This window comes from Salvelinus fontinalis, chromosome 18 (assembly GCF_029448725.1).
Source record: "Salvelinus fontinalis isolate EN_2023a chromosome 18, ASM2944872v1, whole genome shotgun sequence".
Lineage (NCBI taxonomy): Eukaryota > Metazoa > Chordata > Actinopteri > Salmoniformes > Salmonidae > Salvelinus > Salvelinus fontinalis.
In genome coordinates, this window is record NC_074682.1 from 32240627 (window position 1) to 32257457 (window position 16831).

The window sequence follows — 16831 nt, forward strand, 5'->3', positions numbered from 1 at the left end:
ATGAAAACCTGCTCCAGAGTGCTCAGGACCTCAGACTAGGGTGAAGGCTCACCTTCCAAAAGGATAACGACCCTAAGCACACAGCCAAGACAATGCAGGAGTGGCTTCGGCACAAGTCTCTGAATGTCCTCAAGTGGCCCAGCCAGAGCCCGGACTTGAACCCGATCTAACATCTCTGGAGAGACATGAAAATAGCTGTGCAGCAACGCTGCCCATCCAACCTGACAGAGCTTGAGAGGATCTGCAGAGAATAAAAACTCCCTGAATACAGGTGTGCCAAGCTTGTAGCGTCATACCCAAGAAGATGTAATTGTAAGATTGAGATAAGTAGTGTCAACTTGCATTGGGGTCACTGCTGATATTTTAACCACCTTTGATGTCATTTTAATGTGGGCATCTGTCAGTTTCTGTAATTTTTTCAAAGTTAGACTACGGTACATCCTGTCCACACTTAAGCTCCACTGCTTCTGTGTGTTTTTCTCTACGCAAACCTTTGCAAACCTTTGCTTAATATTCCTCATTCCTTTTGGCAAAACTAGTCTCACTGCTTTCTGCAGTGATTTTAACACCAACAGTTTTTTTCTTTGTCCATAGTCCGGAGCCACTCCCAAGTGCAAGTCTTCATGAACATGTCCATGGTTTCAAATACAACACTGACTGCACTTGACTTGGCCTTTTGAAGATTTTTGAATACCCCCAAATCCTTTCTGCCTCGATCATCAATATTTGACATTGGCTGTAGATCGACAGGCATTTTACCACATACCTCCAAAAAACTTGCTAAGATCAACTCAACAACCTGAATGGTCAATTCAAAAAAGTCTGGGTCTGGCCACATGGTAAGCCAGTCCAACACAAGGTCTTTGGGCACCTCAATGTCGTCAAAGAACTGTACATTTCCTTCAAGGTCTATCCCATCATCCTGCCATTCTTTGAGCTTGGTAAAAGGGGTGTGGTATCTTCGTTACATTCCAAACTCCTTTCCCTTTGAAGTCGGGGCTCTCCAGAGAAGATCAGTGATTAGCTTAGAAATCAGAACCCAGAACAAGCTGACCGTCCTCTGCCCATCCCAGCTCTTGGACAGCATCACTCACAGTTCTCACCAAACGCACTGTTCCAGGCTCCAACTCTGTTGTTCCAATGTTAGGGCTGCTATGGGCTATTGTTTCCTCATCTCCAAAAATCATATTTTCCCACAGTAGAAGAGTTGTTTTTGCCTGATGAGCTAAGGAAATGTAAGCCACAGAGGAGCTCATTCACAACGGACATCATTGTCTTTTCAGAGTGAGACATAGTATCATATTCCTCAACAACGAGCGGTAGGATGTCTGATCTGTATTCAGCAAGGATTTGTTTGAATTTCTTCTCTGGACCAGTCTCAACAAAGTATTTGGAAAGTTTGGAAAAAATCCTGCACTTCATCACTTGTAACAATGTCATTGATAATGTCCAGGCAAATGTGCAACTGGCTATTCACAGAGAGAAGATCAGGCTCTTCCTCTGACTTTTTTTCTTTGTCAGCAGGTCCATTTCTTTTTTTTCTGGCCAAGATGAAGAGATTCCTGTCGTGCATGCTGTTTTTTTCTGAAATCTGTCTGAATTTTCTTAGAGTAAAGGAACAGCTTTTCTTTTCCTGGGATGAAGCACATCAGGTATTACAAAGACCTCTTTTGAGAATTCACCATTATATTTACGAGGTCATATGTGTTGATTCCTAAGAATTTCTCACTTTACTTAAAATGCATGACTCAAAGTTTTTAAAAAGTCTCAAACGTTTTTGCTAATTAAAATCCAAATTGTATTCTAGAATATCGTAAAGAAAATACGCAAATCCTCTTACTTTTTAATGTCTTTTGTGTTCATTTTTTTTGTTATTGTTGAACATTAAATTACACCATTAGTCAGTAACTGAAATTCAAGTTTAGTTTTTGCAGGTTAGGATGCAACATCAAGGTCCAGACCCATTTCTCGCAGCATGGGTAGCGCTCTTTTACTTTTTCTGCGTTTAGACGTCACATTTGATTGTTCTAAGTTGGTAACAGTTTGCTTTGTTTCTTCAGCACTAAGTGCAAGGTCAGTCTCACCAGAGATGCTCCCTTTCGTCACACAATGAGGTTCTGCTTGTCTGACTTTCAGAAATTTGACTCCCTTTGTCGCTCTGGCAATTGCCATGTCCATATCTTTCTTTTTCCTCATTAAATCCAATTTACTTCTCTGTGCTTCTTTAAATGTTTTATATTTTGGCACAAGTGATGCTGGAGTAACATTTTGGTTACTGGAAATCTCTGCAGGTTTCTTTCTTTTGAGTAACTTCTTTATCACAATCAGGAATGGAGCTACCAGTGACTACTCCAGCTTGGCAGACTCACAGTTTCTGTTTGAATCCCAGTTTTTGCCTGAAAACTCTCAGGACATGTCGCGGGACATGGGCTTTTCAAACAGAACATCCGGTAACGTTAGCTCAGTCACAGGAGGTAGATATTAGCCCATATTTTCTTCAATTTGCTGAACCATCTTCTTTTCACATCATCATGTCCATGTTTGTGCCACAGTGTTGAGTTCAGTAAATGCATTATATTTGCTCATAATATGTAATATCCCATCAATTTACAACACAACGTTTAGAAATTCACCTGATGAGCTCAAGAACAAACTACAAATTGTCAGAGCTTCTCTTTGTTTAGTTTAGTTTATTAATTCAACCATTTAAAAAAAACAAGCACACATAAAACTTAAAAGCCATGCATGCACATGAATAAAATCATTGAGGATAACACACAATAAAGTCTGGAACTTATTTCCATTGTGGTCCTCTTGAGACAAGTTGGATAGACAATATCAAACACAGTATGGCAGTGAAATAATAAAACAAAAACATAGAAGAAGAAGATCTATCTCATCATTCCAGTTACATCATAGGGGTTGTTTTATGATGAACCGGTCATTGTGTTTCAGGCAAGTGAGCCAAAGATTTTTAATCAGTTACAATGCCAAACTATTCCTGTTCGGAGACGTAAAGGACAAAGTGAGGGTGCCAAGCTTTTTTGAAGAGGATGAGAAAAAGGCAAAATCAAATAGCGAGAGGTAGCTGTGCCTCGTGAGTGTCACCTATGTCCATGTTTCTGCAGGGGTTTTATTGTGCCAAAGATACAAACAATATAAGGTAGCCTATTTTGAGGTTTAATTGTATTTTTATCAGTGACATTCTCACCTCTGGATTCCTACAGTTTTGTGACAACCTTGAAAATGTAAGGCAACATCCAGAATAAAATATTTTTGCTGAATGGTGCTGCTGGCCTGGTCCTCGTTTTCTGATATGATAATGATCAACCCTGCTTCTATTTGGGTTTCAGATCAAGCTCTCTGTAAATCACATTGATCAGAGCACTACAACGGGCAACAAAAATTTTGCAAAGACATGTCAATTGCTTAGAACAATTCATCTTAACTTTCAGTAGAATATATTTTGTAATTCTCATTAATAAACATGTTTATATAGACATAATTTCTCAGACCAGTAGAGGGAGCACTTGTTCAGTAGTCAAATGATGATCTTGTGCATATTTTATTTTTTAGAAAAGGTCTTAATTAACCTCTATTTTGAAATTATGATGAATGAGCTGGTCTTGGTGGCTATAATGGACAGTATGTAATATAGATGGTGTCGATCTTTTTACATAGGTCTCTAGTTCTATGGATTGTGTTGTATTCATTTGGATTACCATTCAACATATTTTAGTGCAGCAAAACCTAGCCAGTCTGCAGTTTGGCTTTGCACAGCAATTTGAGGCCATGCTGAATAAACTGAGCTCCCAGAATCAGATGTGGAAAGAGATGGAGGACAGAGGTGAGAACAGGTGGCATTTATATCTGTAATTTAAAGCCTTTGTCCTGATGTTGAATTTACACTTAATGAGGGTGTTTGGGTTGAGAGTTGGTAACAAGTGTGTTACTTAAGTGATAATGCCCAAGAAGCTGTTTGGAGTATATTGTCACGGGTGTTGTTAGGGCCGGCAAACCGTGTCAATAAACTCAGCAAAAAAAGAAACGTCCTCTCACTGTCAACTGCGTTTATTTTCAGCAAATTTAACGTGTAAATATGTGTATGAACATAACAAGAGTCAACAACTGAGACATAAACTGAACAAGTTCCACAGACATGTGACTAACAGAAATTGAATAATGTGTCCCTGAACAAAGGGGGGGGTCAAAATCTAAAGTAACAGTCAGTATCTGAGGTGGCCACCAGCTGCATTAAGTACTGCAGTGCATCTCCTCCTCGTGGACTGCACCAGATTTGCCAGTTCTTGCTCTGAGATGTTACCCCACTCTTCCTGAAAGTTCCCAGACATTTTTTGCCAGTCCTGTCTGGTCCAGCGACGGTGGGTTTGTGCCTATAGGCGACGTTGTTGCCGGTGTTGTCTGGTGAGGACCTGCCTTACAACAGGCCTACAAGTCCTCAGTCCAGCCTCTCTCAGCCTATTGCAGACAGTCACAGAGCACTGATGGAGGGATTGTGCGTTCCTAGTGTAACTCAGGCAGTTGTTGCCATCCTGTACCTGTCCCGCAGATGTGATGTTCGGATGTACCGATCCTGTGCAGGTGTTGTTACACGTGGTCTGCCACTATGAGGACGATCAGCTGTCCGTCCTGTCTCCCTGCAGCGCTGTCTTAGGTGTCTCACAGTACGGATATTGCAATGTATTGCCCTGGCCACATCTGCAGTCCTCATGCCTCCTTGCAGCATGCCTAAGGCACGTTCACGCAGATGAGCAGGGACCCTGGGCATCTTTCTTTTGGTGTTTTTCAGAGTCAGTAGAGAGGCCTCTTTAGTGTCTTAAGTTTTCATAAATGTGACCTTAATTGCCTACCGTCTGTAAGCTGTTAGTGTCTTAACAACCGTTCCACAGGTGCATGTTCATTAACAGTGTTTATACCCTTTACAATGAAGATATGTGAAGTTATTTGGATTTTTACGAATTATCTTTGAAAGACAGGGTCCTGAAAAAGGGATGTTTCTTTTTTGCTGAGTTTATTGTCTCCAAACACCGGCTTCGAGGGCATTATCACTTTTATACAATGGGTTACCAACATATTCAAATCTAGGGTTGTTACACAAGCCGGCTGGTCATTTCGTTCTATCAGTTTGGTTGCCAGAGGCGCGACCCAGTCGTTAAGTCTTTTTGTTCTAAATGTTCTATTGCCTTACTGGCTGGCAACTTTCTTATCCTGAGTGGCGCAGTGGTCTAAGGCACTTCATCGCAGTCCTAGAACCGTCACTACAGACCTGGGTTTGATTCCAGGCTGTATCACAACTAGCCGTGATCGGGAGTCCCATGGGGCGGTGCACAATTGTCCCAGCGTCATCCAGGTTAGGGAAGGGTTTGGCCGGGGTAGGCTGTCATTGTAAATAAGAATTTGTTCTTAACTGAATTGCCTAGTTAAATAAAGGTAAAATATATATATCTATATCCCTTGCTTGCTAGCTAGCCAACTACGGTTAACTTACAGTCATGTAAAACAGTGCAGCCAGAATAACAACGAAGTAGCTGCATTTGCATTTGTTTAAGCTGTTTTATAATGACATTTATTTGGAAACATCCATAACAGTGAGCTAATAATGCACGATTTCACCTGGCATAGAAAATGTGATCTCTTCAGGACAATGGACAATTTCAGAGGAGCTAGCCAACAACACAGCTAACACAATCACTTCAAATTGAAGCAGGAAAGACTGCAAACTAGCTGCGCTTCGTTTTTCGCTTTAGCTGTTTTCTATTGATATTGTTTTGTTTATATTATTGTTTATATATATTTATATTATATAAACATGATGCTGATTCATGATTTCGACTGGCTGAGAAAAGCTGCCTGCCTGTCTGTCTCATCCTGACTCCTAACACATTTATTACTATGCGACAACTGGAGATCAAATTTGAATATTGAAACAATGTTGCAAATGTCGGAGAGACCGACAGCAAGGTTTATTCAAATCTCAGCTGTTGAAAACGAAATGTTAGTCTAAAAGAAATGTGAGATAATGTCTAGAATGTTTTTTTTTGTGGAGATCAAGTTTATAAATTGCCTGGCTGGGCTGATGAGACAGTGGATTGCGCGTTCAGATGGACAGAATAAATAGGCATTTTAAGGTCATAGATCTAGCCATGCTAACTTTTGGAATAGACACCGGCTGGAATGTAGTTTTAACCAATCAGCATTCAGGATTAGACCCACCCGTTGTATAACACTAGTCTCTCATTACAGACCAAACATTAGCTGGCCGGCACAGACAATATTTGGTTCTGGGTGCTGAGAATACTATTTGACATACTAAAGATAATAATTTAATGTAAATTATGTACATTTGATTCTGTTGTCTTTGCTTTTAGTTATTATGGGTACAAACAAACGTTGTTGTCTTCTATTCTGTCTTAGACTACAGCACTCAGCTGCCACATGCAGGGCCTGCAGCAGAAGCTGGAGGTCCTGAGACATGAGCAGAGCCGGGATCAAAATCATGCTAGGAATAGCCCTGTCTGTTAGTTTCCCAGCACTGGTCCGAACCCCAACCCACCCCTGTCAGGGTGACAGAGAGCACGGGCCAGATGTCCCCAGGACTTGTAGAGGTTCTGCCTGGTGAGTGAGGAGAAGAGGTGCTTCGAAGGTGTACGTCTCTGTGGTGCCTTGTAAAGCAGTGGCATCATGTGGTGTAAGGGAGACGGAAAGAGGGGCAGCAGGGCGGCTGCACCCTGCAGAGAGAGGACCCAGAGAAGGACCCTCAGAGATGTGACCAGGGCCAGGCCATTGCCCCCAGAGCCCTGTACCTTCCTCCTGTGATGATGGAGGAGGCGGAGGAGGATCAGCTGGAGCTGTATAGCCAGATGGTGCTGGATAAGCTGGCTAAGACCTCCTGGCAGATGGTGTACCCATACCAAACACGCTCTACCGCTGTGACTTATGGACCAGGGACAGGCACAGGACCCTCTGCAGCTACAGCCTTACAGTACCCCATGCAGGGCTTTCAGGGCCCCAGCAGGGCCTACGCGCTGATACAGGACGTGACCATTAGGAGCACCTGCATCATCATGAACTCAAACTGCAATCCAGAGCAGAGCAGCCAGCCTGACCACAGCAAGCCTGCAGCGGTCCCCTCAGAGAGCCCCAGGGGCAGGAGCACCATGGCTATACGTAGGTTCACCCAGAGAGGCCAGGGACAGAGGAAACCGCCCTTCAGGAGCAGGAGGAGGGCACTGATGCCACCAAAGAAAAGGAGTAATGGTGGAGTAGTGGGCAGGGGTCAGGACAAGAACCGACAGCCCCTCAAAAATCAAAGGAAGCAGGGAGATGGATCGACTAGCAAGGAGCAGCATGATCCCAAAAGTATGGAAATGGACATTCTCAAACCAGAACCTCAGAAACGACAGCAGGACAAGGAGAAAAGGTCTAACAAAGCCTCTGGAGGCTACCGCAACCATTTCAGCTTGTGGTCCCAGGACAGTAACAGCTCTGTGTGCAGGGCCACAGGGAACAATGTCAGGCCCGCCTAGGAAAAGACTCAGGCTGAGCCCCAGGCTGTCAGGCTGTGTTTTGAAAAAAAAAACTTGAAACTGAAAATGTTACATCTGACATCTTAAGTAAGATTAAACCTTTTATAGAAAATAATGAGAGACGCTAATATTTGTGTTTTGTTGATTAATTGTGTGATGAAAGGTCAGAGAATATCTGGCCACACAAAAAGGAGGGGATGAAAAGAGGGAAGCAGTGGGATGAATAGTTGAAAGGAGAGAACTTTTTCTATCTTTACTCACTGAGTGGATTATTGCCAACAAAACAGACCAGATATGTAAAAGTCTTATGTTGTCATAGTCAACCACAAGGGCACATGCGTTATATGCTTGACAAATAGCACAAACATTTGACATGACAATATCATTTGTATTCCTAATGTTTTGTATAGTACTGTACAGGGTTTCTAAACTTGGTTGGAGAGCGAGGTAGCGACATTGTTCCTTCCCATTTGAAGTATTTCCACAAATACATGATTAAGCCTGAGCAAAGACTCAATTGTACAGTGGCTTGTGAAAGTATTCACCCCCTTGGCATTTTTCCTATTTTGTTGCCTTACAACCTGGAATTGAAATAGATTTTTCGGGGGTTTGTATCATTTGATTTACACAACATGCCTACCACTTTGAAGATGCAAAATATTTTTGGTGTGAAACAAACAAGAAATAAGACAAAAAAACTACTTGAGCGTGCATAACTATTCACCCCCCCAAAGCCAATATTTTGTAGAGCCACCTTTTGCAGCAAATACAGCTGCAAGTCTCTTGGGGTATGTCTCTATAAGCTTGGCACATCTAGCCAATGGGATTTTTGCCCATTCTTCAAGGCAAAACTGCTCCAGCTCCTTCAAGTTGGATTGGTTCCGCTGGTGTACAGCAATCTTTAAGTCATACCACAGATTCTCAATTGGATTGAGGTCTGGGCTTTGACTAGGCCATTCCAAGACATTTAAATGTTTCCCCTTAAATCACCCAAGTGTTGCTTTAGCAGTATGCTTAGGGTCATTGTCCTGCTGGAAGGTGAACCTCCGTCCCTGTCTCAAATCTCTGGAAGACTGAAACAGGTTTCAGATTCTTTCAATTCAAGGCTTCGTCTCTCTCATTTATTTAATATCTCAATGTTCAAAGTTTAGCCGATTCCAACAATAGCAAAGGGGGTGAATACATATGCACCCACCACTTTTCAGTTAAATTATTAGTATTATTTTTTTAACAAATAATTTTTTTCATTTCACTATTTTGTGTATGTCCATTACATGATATCCAAATAAAAATCTATTTAAATGACAGATTGTATTGCAGCAAAATAGGAAAAACGCTAAGGGGGTGAATACTTTTGCAAGGCACTGTAGGCACTGCTTTATTTGCATGACAAATATAATCTTGAACACAGATGTAAAGAGCAAAAAGCAGTGAATGATTGATTTAAAATCACTAGATTGTGAAGGACCTGTCTATGGTTTACTTTCCAAAATTCTAGAGATAGCTAGAGAGGCATTTTACAACGAGATACAAAATCACAACAATTATATTTACAAGCTGTGCCATAAAACCCACTAAGGTATGATATTCATTGAAGATAGATACAATGTCTACTTCTAAATGTGCAAGTTAGTAGTTCATATACAGTTCAAGACAAGTGCAGAGTTGGATTTTGTGCAGTGCCCCACTCAGATCAGGGCTTCAAACACTAACTGTAATGTCACGAGAGATCAAATGCGTCTCAATAAACCAACAAGCATCACCAGGATCAGCCAGCACTACTGCATTTTCACTCCTGGCCCACAGCAGCGGAAAGGTCTTGCTCAATATTATCAGCTCTCAGTTTTCAGAAAAAAATCTTTATTGCCCAAGTTGCTCTTAGATAAGAATGGGACCTTAGGATGGGTGGGTGTCACTGAGTTACTAGGTCTGCCGGGGGAGACATGAGCTCCCGGGGATTGAGGCTTGCCACCAAGCAGACGTCGTAGGCATCATGCATCAGAGCATTGCGGGCCACCACGGTCCAGCAGTTCTCCCATGGGTCTAGTTCCAGGATGTCCTTGATTATGTCCTCATGACAATCTGAGGGACACAGGGATTGGCATAGGCCAGGAATATAATTTTTGTCACTATTAGAATCAGGCATTTTAAAGTGGTGTGGCAATCATATTAAACAGCCTTCAGCTACAGTCAACTTGTTTAGTTCTTAAAAGGACAGGTAATCGTTTACTCAAACAAGTCCCACATGATGTCACAGTTTTTCGAACAGTGGAAAGTAAAAAAAGGCACTTGCTGCAGGTGCACGGGAATAATGCGAAAACTTCAAAGAAAAGAGAAACCTACACACTGCTCTTGCTAGTATCACTTAATTTTATTGAAGATTACGTGTTGACCTTCAAAGCTCTGACGAAGGCCAAGAGGCTGACACGTAAGCTTCAGTAAAATTAAGTGATACTAGTAAGAGCAGTGTGTGGGTTTCTAATTTTTATGAACAGTGGAAAGGAAAGTGGGTTTAGTTACCAGCTCCCTTGTTGTATCCGCACACATATAGCTTGCCCCCCACCACTCCGGCGTTGGAGGCATTGCTGCGTAGGGATATCTGCGGAGAGGGCATAGTGGGCCCATCTCTCCAGAAGTCTCCATCGGGGTTGTAGATCTCCACAGCATCAAGGCAACGACGGGACTGCCCACGATCTACCCCCTCACAGCCGATGCCCCCTGTTAGAACACAACTGGGATGTTTTCGTGTACTGAGACATTTACTTCTTGTGTTGTCAGGTACTACTTTCAAAAACTCTTAAACTGATCTGTCCAAACATACTATTTATGTTGAGGGGCCATGACCACCATGAAACTAATGAAAGCAATGTGCTGAAAAACAAACAGCCTATGTGTTGTTTATCTTTTAAATCTCACCCATCACGTAGATTTCCCCATTGAGCACCACAGCACTACAGCGGTACTTAGAGTGCTTCATGGGACCCAGCTCTGTCCACTTGTTTGTCTCAGGGTCATACTCCAACAGACGGTTGCTCAAGCGGTCTGGCTCGTCATCCATCCGCCAGGACTGCCATGGGGAGTGACAGGACAGGTGCAGAGTTTAGAGAAGGAGGAGGGGATAGAGAGCAGGCTCACAGTCACATACTGACACAGATAGATCTGCTCCCAAGGCCTCACAGCCTCAAGCATAGTGTGTACATGAGTGAGAGTGAGGGACTCCAAAAATACATGGATGTTGTGAGACTGAATTAAACGCCCCTTGGCCTACCTGCCCACACATTGCACACACGCAGACACACACAAACGCACAAACACAAACATAAGACAGAGTAGCATTGACTGACTATTCATTTTACTGTATATCAAACCCCTTCTCTTTAGTACATTACCTGTGGAGTTCGACCCCCGAGCACGTAGAGGCGGTCCTTCAGATGGACCACGCTATGATAGGCCAGTGGCATTGGTAGCGGGGCGGCACTACGCCAGGGCCCACCCTGCAGGGACCAGCGTTCCACACAGTTGGTGATGAGGTACTGGTTCTTCAGCTTCATCTGGCCTCCCAGCAGATAAATAGTATCACCCAGCGCCCCCAGTGCGTATGAGTCTCGGTATTCAGCTGAGCTCAGGTGCTCCCAGGTCCCTTGGGCCTCCACCCTGTACCTGAGGAGGACAACACAGACAAGTCAGGGACAGTGGTTTTAGTCAGACTCTAGCATGCTAAAATAAACACAGGGGTGCTGACCATCATTCTCACCTGACCACACATTCTACCTGTCTACATGTAGCAGTCTAAAGTGTCCCCACTTGCACCAGCGAATGGCTAGCTTTCGCGTGGCACAGACTGGTAAGAAGCTTCAGGAGGGCGGTCACGTGTGCTAGCAAGGCAGAGGCCCTGGGTTCAAGCCTCGTGTGAGCCGAAACAGGAGGAAGTGGTACTCGCTAAGCAAGCAGAGTGACGTTGTTTACATACACACACTACCTGGCCACAGTATGCCACTCTCATCACTGACCAATAGGTTTATTACTGCTGATGATCTCATTCAAACACACAAAGCTCATGACACCGTTTATCCAGATTCCTACCTGAATATCTCCACATTCCTGTTCGTTTGCCTGGCCATTTTCCTCACCCCTGCCTCCCCAGCCACCACAATCTCGTTGCCCTCGGTGACGACCCCGGCACACACGACTCCCAGAACATCTCCGTAGCGCGGGGATGTGATATAGTAGGTCCGGCCCGTGGAGGGGGCATAGCAGAAGCTGCGTTCTGAATAATTTCCATACCGCGATCGGATCCCTCCGCCCTCGTTGCCGATGCAAAGTAGCAAATCTGTGGTCTCCATCCCATAGCGGAGCTTCAGTTTCCTTGGAGCAACTGCAGGGTGCATCCCAGTGGCCTCCAGAGCCTCCTCCATCATCTCCAGACACTCTGCATCTGCCAGAAGGGACATATTCCTCTTCATGGTCTCCTTCAGGTAGTCAGGGGCCACCAGGGGGAGGCGCACCTTCCTCAAGAGCTCAGCCAGGTGTCTACTCCGCCCGTCCTCCACCCCATCTCCTAGAGTGTCCTGTCTGACCCAGCGCAGCACCACATCCAGGATGGTCTCCTCCCGTGACACGTTGAGGTCGTCGGAGCTCAGCAGCGCCCCCAGTTTATGGGCCTCTAGTTCTAGAATCTCCTCGCTCATACACACCTGAACGAAGTGCGTCCGTAGGTATCTCTGGGCATGGTCGGCCAGCTCCTCGGCTCCAAGGTCGCGGGCATAGTAGTACACCCCGAGGCAGTTGGAAGCGTCCATGTTCTCCCTCATGTGGCTCTGGCAGCGGTTGAATACCTCGTCCATCTGTAGAAGGAAAGCGGCAACGGACACCCCCTGTACATTGGCGTTGTTGAGTGGGAGCTCAGAACAGTACATGTAGTTCAACAATAGACCCAGGCTATCGGCTGGGGTGTCACGTAGAAATACCTCCCTAGTACTGCACTCCCGCAGGCCACAGGTGAACATGACCCGGAAGTAAGGGCTGAAGGCTGAGAGGACCACGCGATGGCAGGGGAAGCTGATGTCCTCAGCCACCAACACCACATCTGTCAGCTTCTCTGTCTCCCTCATCTTCCTCAGCTGGTCCAGAAGACCCAGACTATGTTTAGCTCTCAGATCCATTTGGATCTAATGTTTATTCAACAGTAATAACTTAACTTCGAAAAAAATTACGAAAAATGTAAATAGATTTAAATAAAAATCAAAACAAGGAGGTTCTTTATCTGAAAGTATAGAAAGAAAGAAACACAAGTTCAATGTTGATATGATCAAGACCCCAGTACATTGTTTACATTTATGTTGAGTAGAGTTTTGTAATCTAAGTCATTTTGTGAATATTTGATAGTTAAAAAGACATTCCTTATCTTCAAATTTGTAGTTCTGACCTTGTCAATATAAATCAGTAAGTGTGACGAACATTTCTTACTGGAATTCTAATTTCCCATATTGACACATACACCACAGCATAACAGTACAGCAACTAAAGCATGTCCATGCCCTGCTTGCCTGTGAAACCAGGGATCCATGTTAAACACTAATCAGTATCATCTCCCACTATGCATTATGTTACTAAAGTCTTACGCCCTTTAGTGTTATTAGAGATTATTTTGCCCTTTGATCACACAGTAGTCAAGCCTATTTCATCCTGTCCTACCGATCAGTGGGAATCCTCTTATTCCAGTAGACCATCAGGTTCCTCAGTCAGCCAGGCTGCAGGCGTTGTTGTTAATGTAGCTGAATGCACCAGGAAGAGTGGTCAGAGAGAGACAGGGGGCCAAGCTATCCTCTCTGAAACCCAGCACTGTTTACCTTCCCCTTCTCTCGCTTCCCTGCCTGAATGCCCTGGCCCTCTGAGCTGAGCAACACACCTAAAATAGACTATGATATGGCCAATGGAACGGCAACTGGGTCAGAGAGGCAGCAGGCATATAGGGGCGAGGGGCACATTTTGTTTTTACACGGAATAATGTCAGGAGACTCACATATGATAATGTTGTGTAATGTTGAGCAATGGTCTATTAGAATTTCACAAGTAAAATACAACCCGATTGCTATTCTTTGCTATCGCTATATTTTTGGGGGGAAGGGGGGGGGGGGGGGGGTGTAGGCTTATGTATCTGTGGACTGGCACATGGAACCAGCTTCTGGGTTGGATTCTTCATGTCACTCTCTTAAAGCGACTACAGTCATTTTGAATGATAACAATCACAATATTCATAATATTCATAATAATAAACTTGCAATGATGCAGCTGATACTTTGTTCATACCACTCAACAGATTGATGTTAAAATTTTAACCTGAGGTGGTGTGAACCATAGAATTAGGAATTTGTAATTGCATAGGATCTCTATGTTGTGAACATCCTGAACAAAGCAATGAAGGACCCTTATGAACCCTACAGGTATTGCAAAACAAAATTGTTCGTTTTTTTAAACTGAAGGCATTTCCCTGTGATATCCTGTGTAGGCCGTAAATCAGAAAATGCTATATGTACTGTATATGTAGTATGTTGTTTTCCAACTGAAGTTAATCTATAATTTCCATATCCTTTGTCTCTGTCTGTCCAATGTCCTCTAAACCACAGCTGTCTGTAATAGATGACAGGACTAGTATGTCATAAGCTACTGGCTGCTGTAACGGGTGTCGTCGGAAGGAAGAGACCGCACCTTTGCGCAGCGTTCTTTGAGTTCCACATAATTTAATAACGAAGTGAAACTTAGAAAGGACAAAACAATAAAGAATAACAACAACCGAACAGCTTCGATGTGCAAACTCCCTGCACACAAACAAAGAACAAGATCCCACACAGAAGGAGGGAAAGGGCTGCCTAAGTATGATCCCCAATCAGAGACAACGATAGACAGCTGCCTCTGATTGAGAACCACACTCGGCCAGAAACAAAGAAATACAAAACCTAGCAATAAAGAACATAGAATGCCCACCCAAATCACACCCTGACCAAACCAAATAGAGACGTAAAAAGGTTTCTCTAAGGTCAGGGTGTGACAGTACCCCCCCCAAAGGTGAGGACTCCGGCCGCAAAACCTGAACCTATAGGGGAGGGTCTGGGTGGGCATCTATCCTCGGTGGCGGCTCTAGTGCGGGACGTAGACCCCACTCCACCTCTGGCTCACCCCACTTTGGTGGCGCCTTTGGTGCGGGGATCCTCGTTGCCGACCCCGGACTGGGGACCCTCGTCGCGGGCCCCGGACTGGGGACCCTCGTCGCGGGCCCCGGACTGGGGACCCTCGCTGCGGGCCCCGGACTGGGAATCCTTGTTGCGGGTCCCGGACTGGGGACCGTCGCTGGATGCTCCGGACTGGAGACCGTCGCTGGAGACTCCGGACTAGAGACCGTCGCTGGAGGCTCCGGACTGGCGGCCGTCATTGGAGGCTCCGGACTGGAGACTGTCGTTGGAGGCTCTGGACTGGAGACTGTCGTTGGAGGCTCTGGACTGGAAACCGTCGTTGGAGGCTCCGGACTGGAGACCGTCTTTGGAGGCTCTGGACTGGAGGCCGTCGTTGGAATCTTCATGCCATGACTCATCACTGGAGGCTTCGTGCCATGGATCATCACTGGTGGCTTCGTGCCATGGATCATCACTGGAGGCTTCGTGCCATGGATCATCACTGGAGGCTTCGTGCCATGGATCATCACTGGAGGCTTCGTGCCATGGATCATCACTGGAGGCTTCGTGCCATGGATCATCACTGGAGGCTTCGTGCCATGGATCATCACTGGAGGCTTCGTGCCATGGATCATCACTGGGCCGTGGAGACGCACTGGAGGTCTGGAGAGCAGAGCTGGCACAACCCCTCCCGGCTGGATGCTCACCCTAGCCCGGCAACTGCGGGGCATTGGCACAGGACGCACTGGGCTGTGAGAGCGCACCGGAGACACAGTGCGCAGAGCCGGCGCAGGATGTCCTGGACCGAAGAGACGCACTGGAGACCAGATGCTCTGAGCCGGCACCATCCGTCCTGGCTGGATGCCCACTCTAGCCCGGCCGATGCGGGGAGCTGGAATATAGCGCACTGGGCTATGAGTGCGCACTGGAGACACACTGCGCAGAGCCGCATAACATGGTGCCTGCCCGGTCACGCTCTCCCCACGGCAAGCACGGGGAGTTGGCTCAGGTTTATAACCTGATTCCGCCAATCTCCCCGTGTGCCCCTCCCCAAAAATATTCTGGGGCTGCCTCTCATGCACGCCTCGTTGAGCCAACTCCTCGTAGCGTCGCCGTTCCGCCTTAGCTGCTTCCAGCTCCTCCTTAGGACGGAGATATTCTCCCGCCTGTGCCCAGGGTCCCTTGCCTTCCATTATCTCCTCCCATTTCCACTCCTCCAAGAAACGCTGCTTGGTCTTTTTGTGGTGGGATCTTCTGATACGGGTGCCGTCGGAAGAAAGAGACCAAGGCGCAGCGTTCTTTGAGTTCCACATCATTTAATAACGAAGTGAAACTTAGAAAGGACAAAACAATAAAGAATAACAACGACCGAACAGCTTCAATGTGCAAACTCCCTGCACACAAACAAAGAACAAGATCCCACACAGACGGCGGGAAAAGGGCTGCCTATGATCCCCAATCAGAGACAACAATAGACAGCTTTCTCTGATTGAGAACCACACTCGGCCAGAAACAAAGAAATACAAAACCTAGAAATAAAGAACATAGAATGCCCACCCAAATCACACCCTGACCAAATCAAATAGAGACATAAAAAGGCTCTCTAAGGTCAGGGCGTGACAGCTGCCTGGTGTTTTCATGGTTCATTTGCATCACTTTTGCAGTGTAAGAAATCTGTTGGTGGAACACCTCTTTCCTATGACCAGAGTGCAGTCCGGACATTCCAGCCTTCCTGAAATGTGGCTCTTCAAGACTTTGAATGATCAAATATGAGGTGGAAAAATGCCTCCTAGATAGTCATATTGTATAAAAGAGGGATTGACAGGCACTTCAAGCGACTTACACGGGGAGGAGAAAATAGCCCAACCTTGTCCACAAGGTGGGGCGGAGGACTAGGGGTTACAGAGTGGAGAGAAATGTGCTGGATGAGCAGAAACTGGAGGAGCTGACTCAGAGAATGGACTAATCTGACACAGCCTCCCCTAACCGAGCGGCTAAAAAAGTCCTTCAGGTAAGGCACAGAAGATGTGTGTGTGTCTGTGTGTACCCACGCACTAGTCTAATGTGTGTGAATATGTGTGTGAGTTTCTGATTAGAGAGAGCCAAGATTTTAGA

At 45.3% G+C, this 16831-nt stretch overlaps 2 protein-coding genes across 3 annotated transcripts in view; one reads left to right on the top strand and one right to left on the bottom strand.

Moving 5' to 3' along the window:
* The window catches only part of LOC129815309 (arginine-glutamic acid dipeptide repeats protein-like), a 56095-nt gene extending 47241 nt beyond the window's left edge, over window positions 1-8854 (top strand). For both annotated transcript variants that reach the window (XM_055868997.1, XM_055868991.1), the window contains exon 18: window positions 6436-8854. The gene's annotated coding sequence lies outside the window, so the exon portion shown is untranslated. The remainder of the gene's footprint in view (window positions 1-6435) is intronic.
* A 90-nt stretch (window positions 8855-8944) lies between these two features.
* On the bottom strand, window positions 8945-13643 carry LOC129815311 (kelch repeat and BTB domain-containing protein 12-like). Its single transcript, XM_055869000.1, has 6 exons — window positions 13242-13643; window positions 11631-12810; window positions 10937-11207; window positions 10464-10614; window positions 10068-10265; window positions 8945-9629 (listed from the first exon to the last, which is right to left on the bottom strand). Exons 2-6 carry the CDS (start codon window positions 12707-12709, stop codon window positions 9460-9462), a joined length of 1869 nt encoding a protein of 622 aa, XP_055724975.1. The 5' UTR covers window positions 12710-12810; window positions 13242-13643; the 3' UTR covers window positions 8945-9459.
* Window positions 13644-16831: the final 3188 nt, after the last annotated feature.

What these genes read in the sequence shown, in the direction of transcription:
- LOC129815311 (XM_055869000.1), bottom strand. Translation starts at nt 12,709, where the DNA reads ATGGATCTGAGAGCTAAACATAGTCTGGGTCTTCTGGACCAGCTGAGG. An exon ending in TCGGGGGTCGAACTCCACAG is followed by an intron (nt 10,615 to 10,936) that starts GTAATGTACTAA and finishes TCCCCATGGCAG; the next exon opens with TCCTGGCGGATGGATGACGA. An exon ending in TGGGGAAATCTACGTGATGG is followed by an intron (nt 10,266 to 10,463) that starts GTGAGATTTAAA and finishes GTGTTCTAACAG; the next exon opens with GGGGCATCGGCTGTGAGGGG.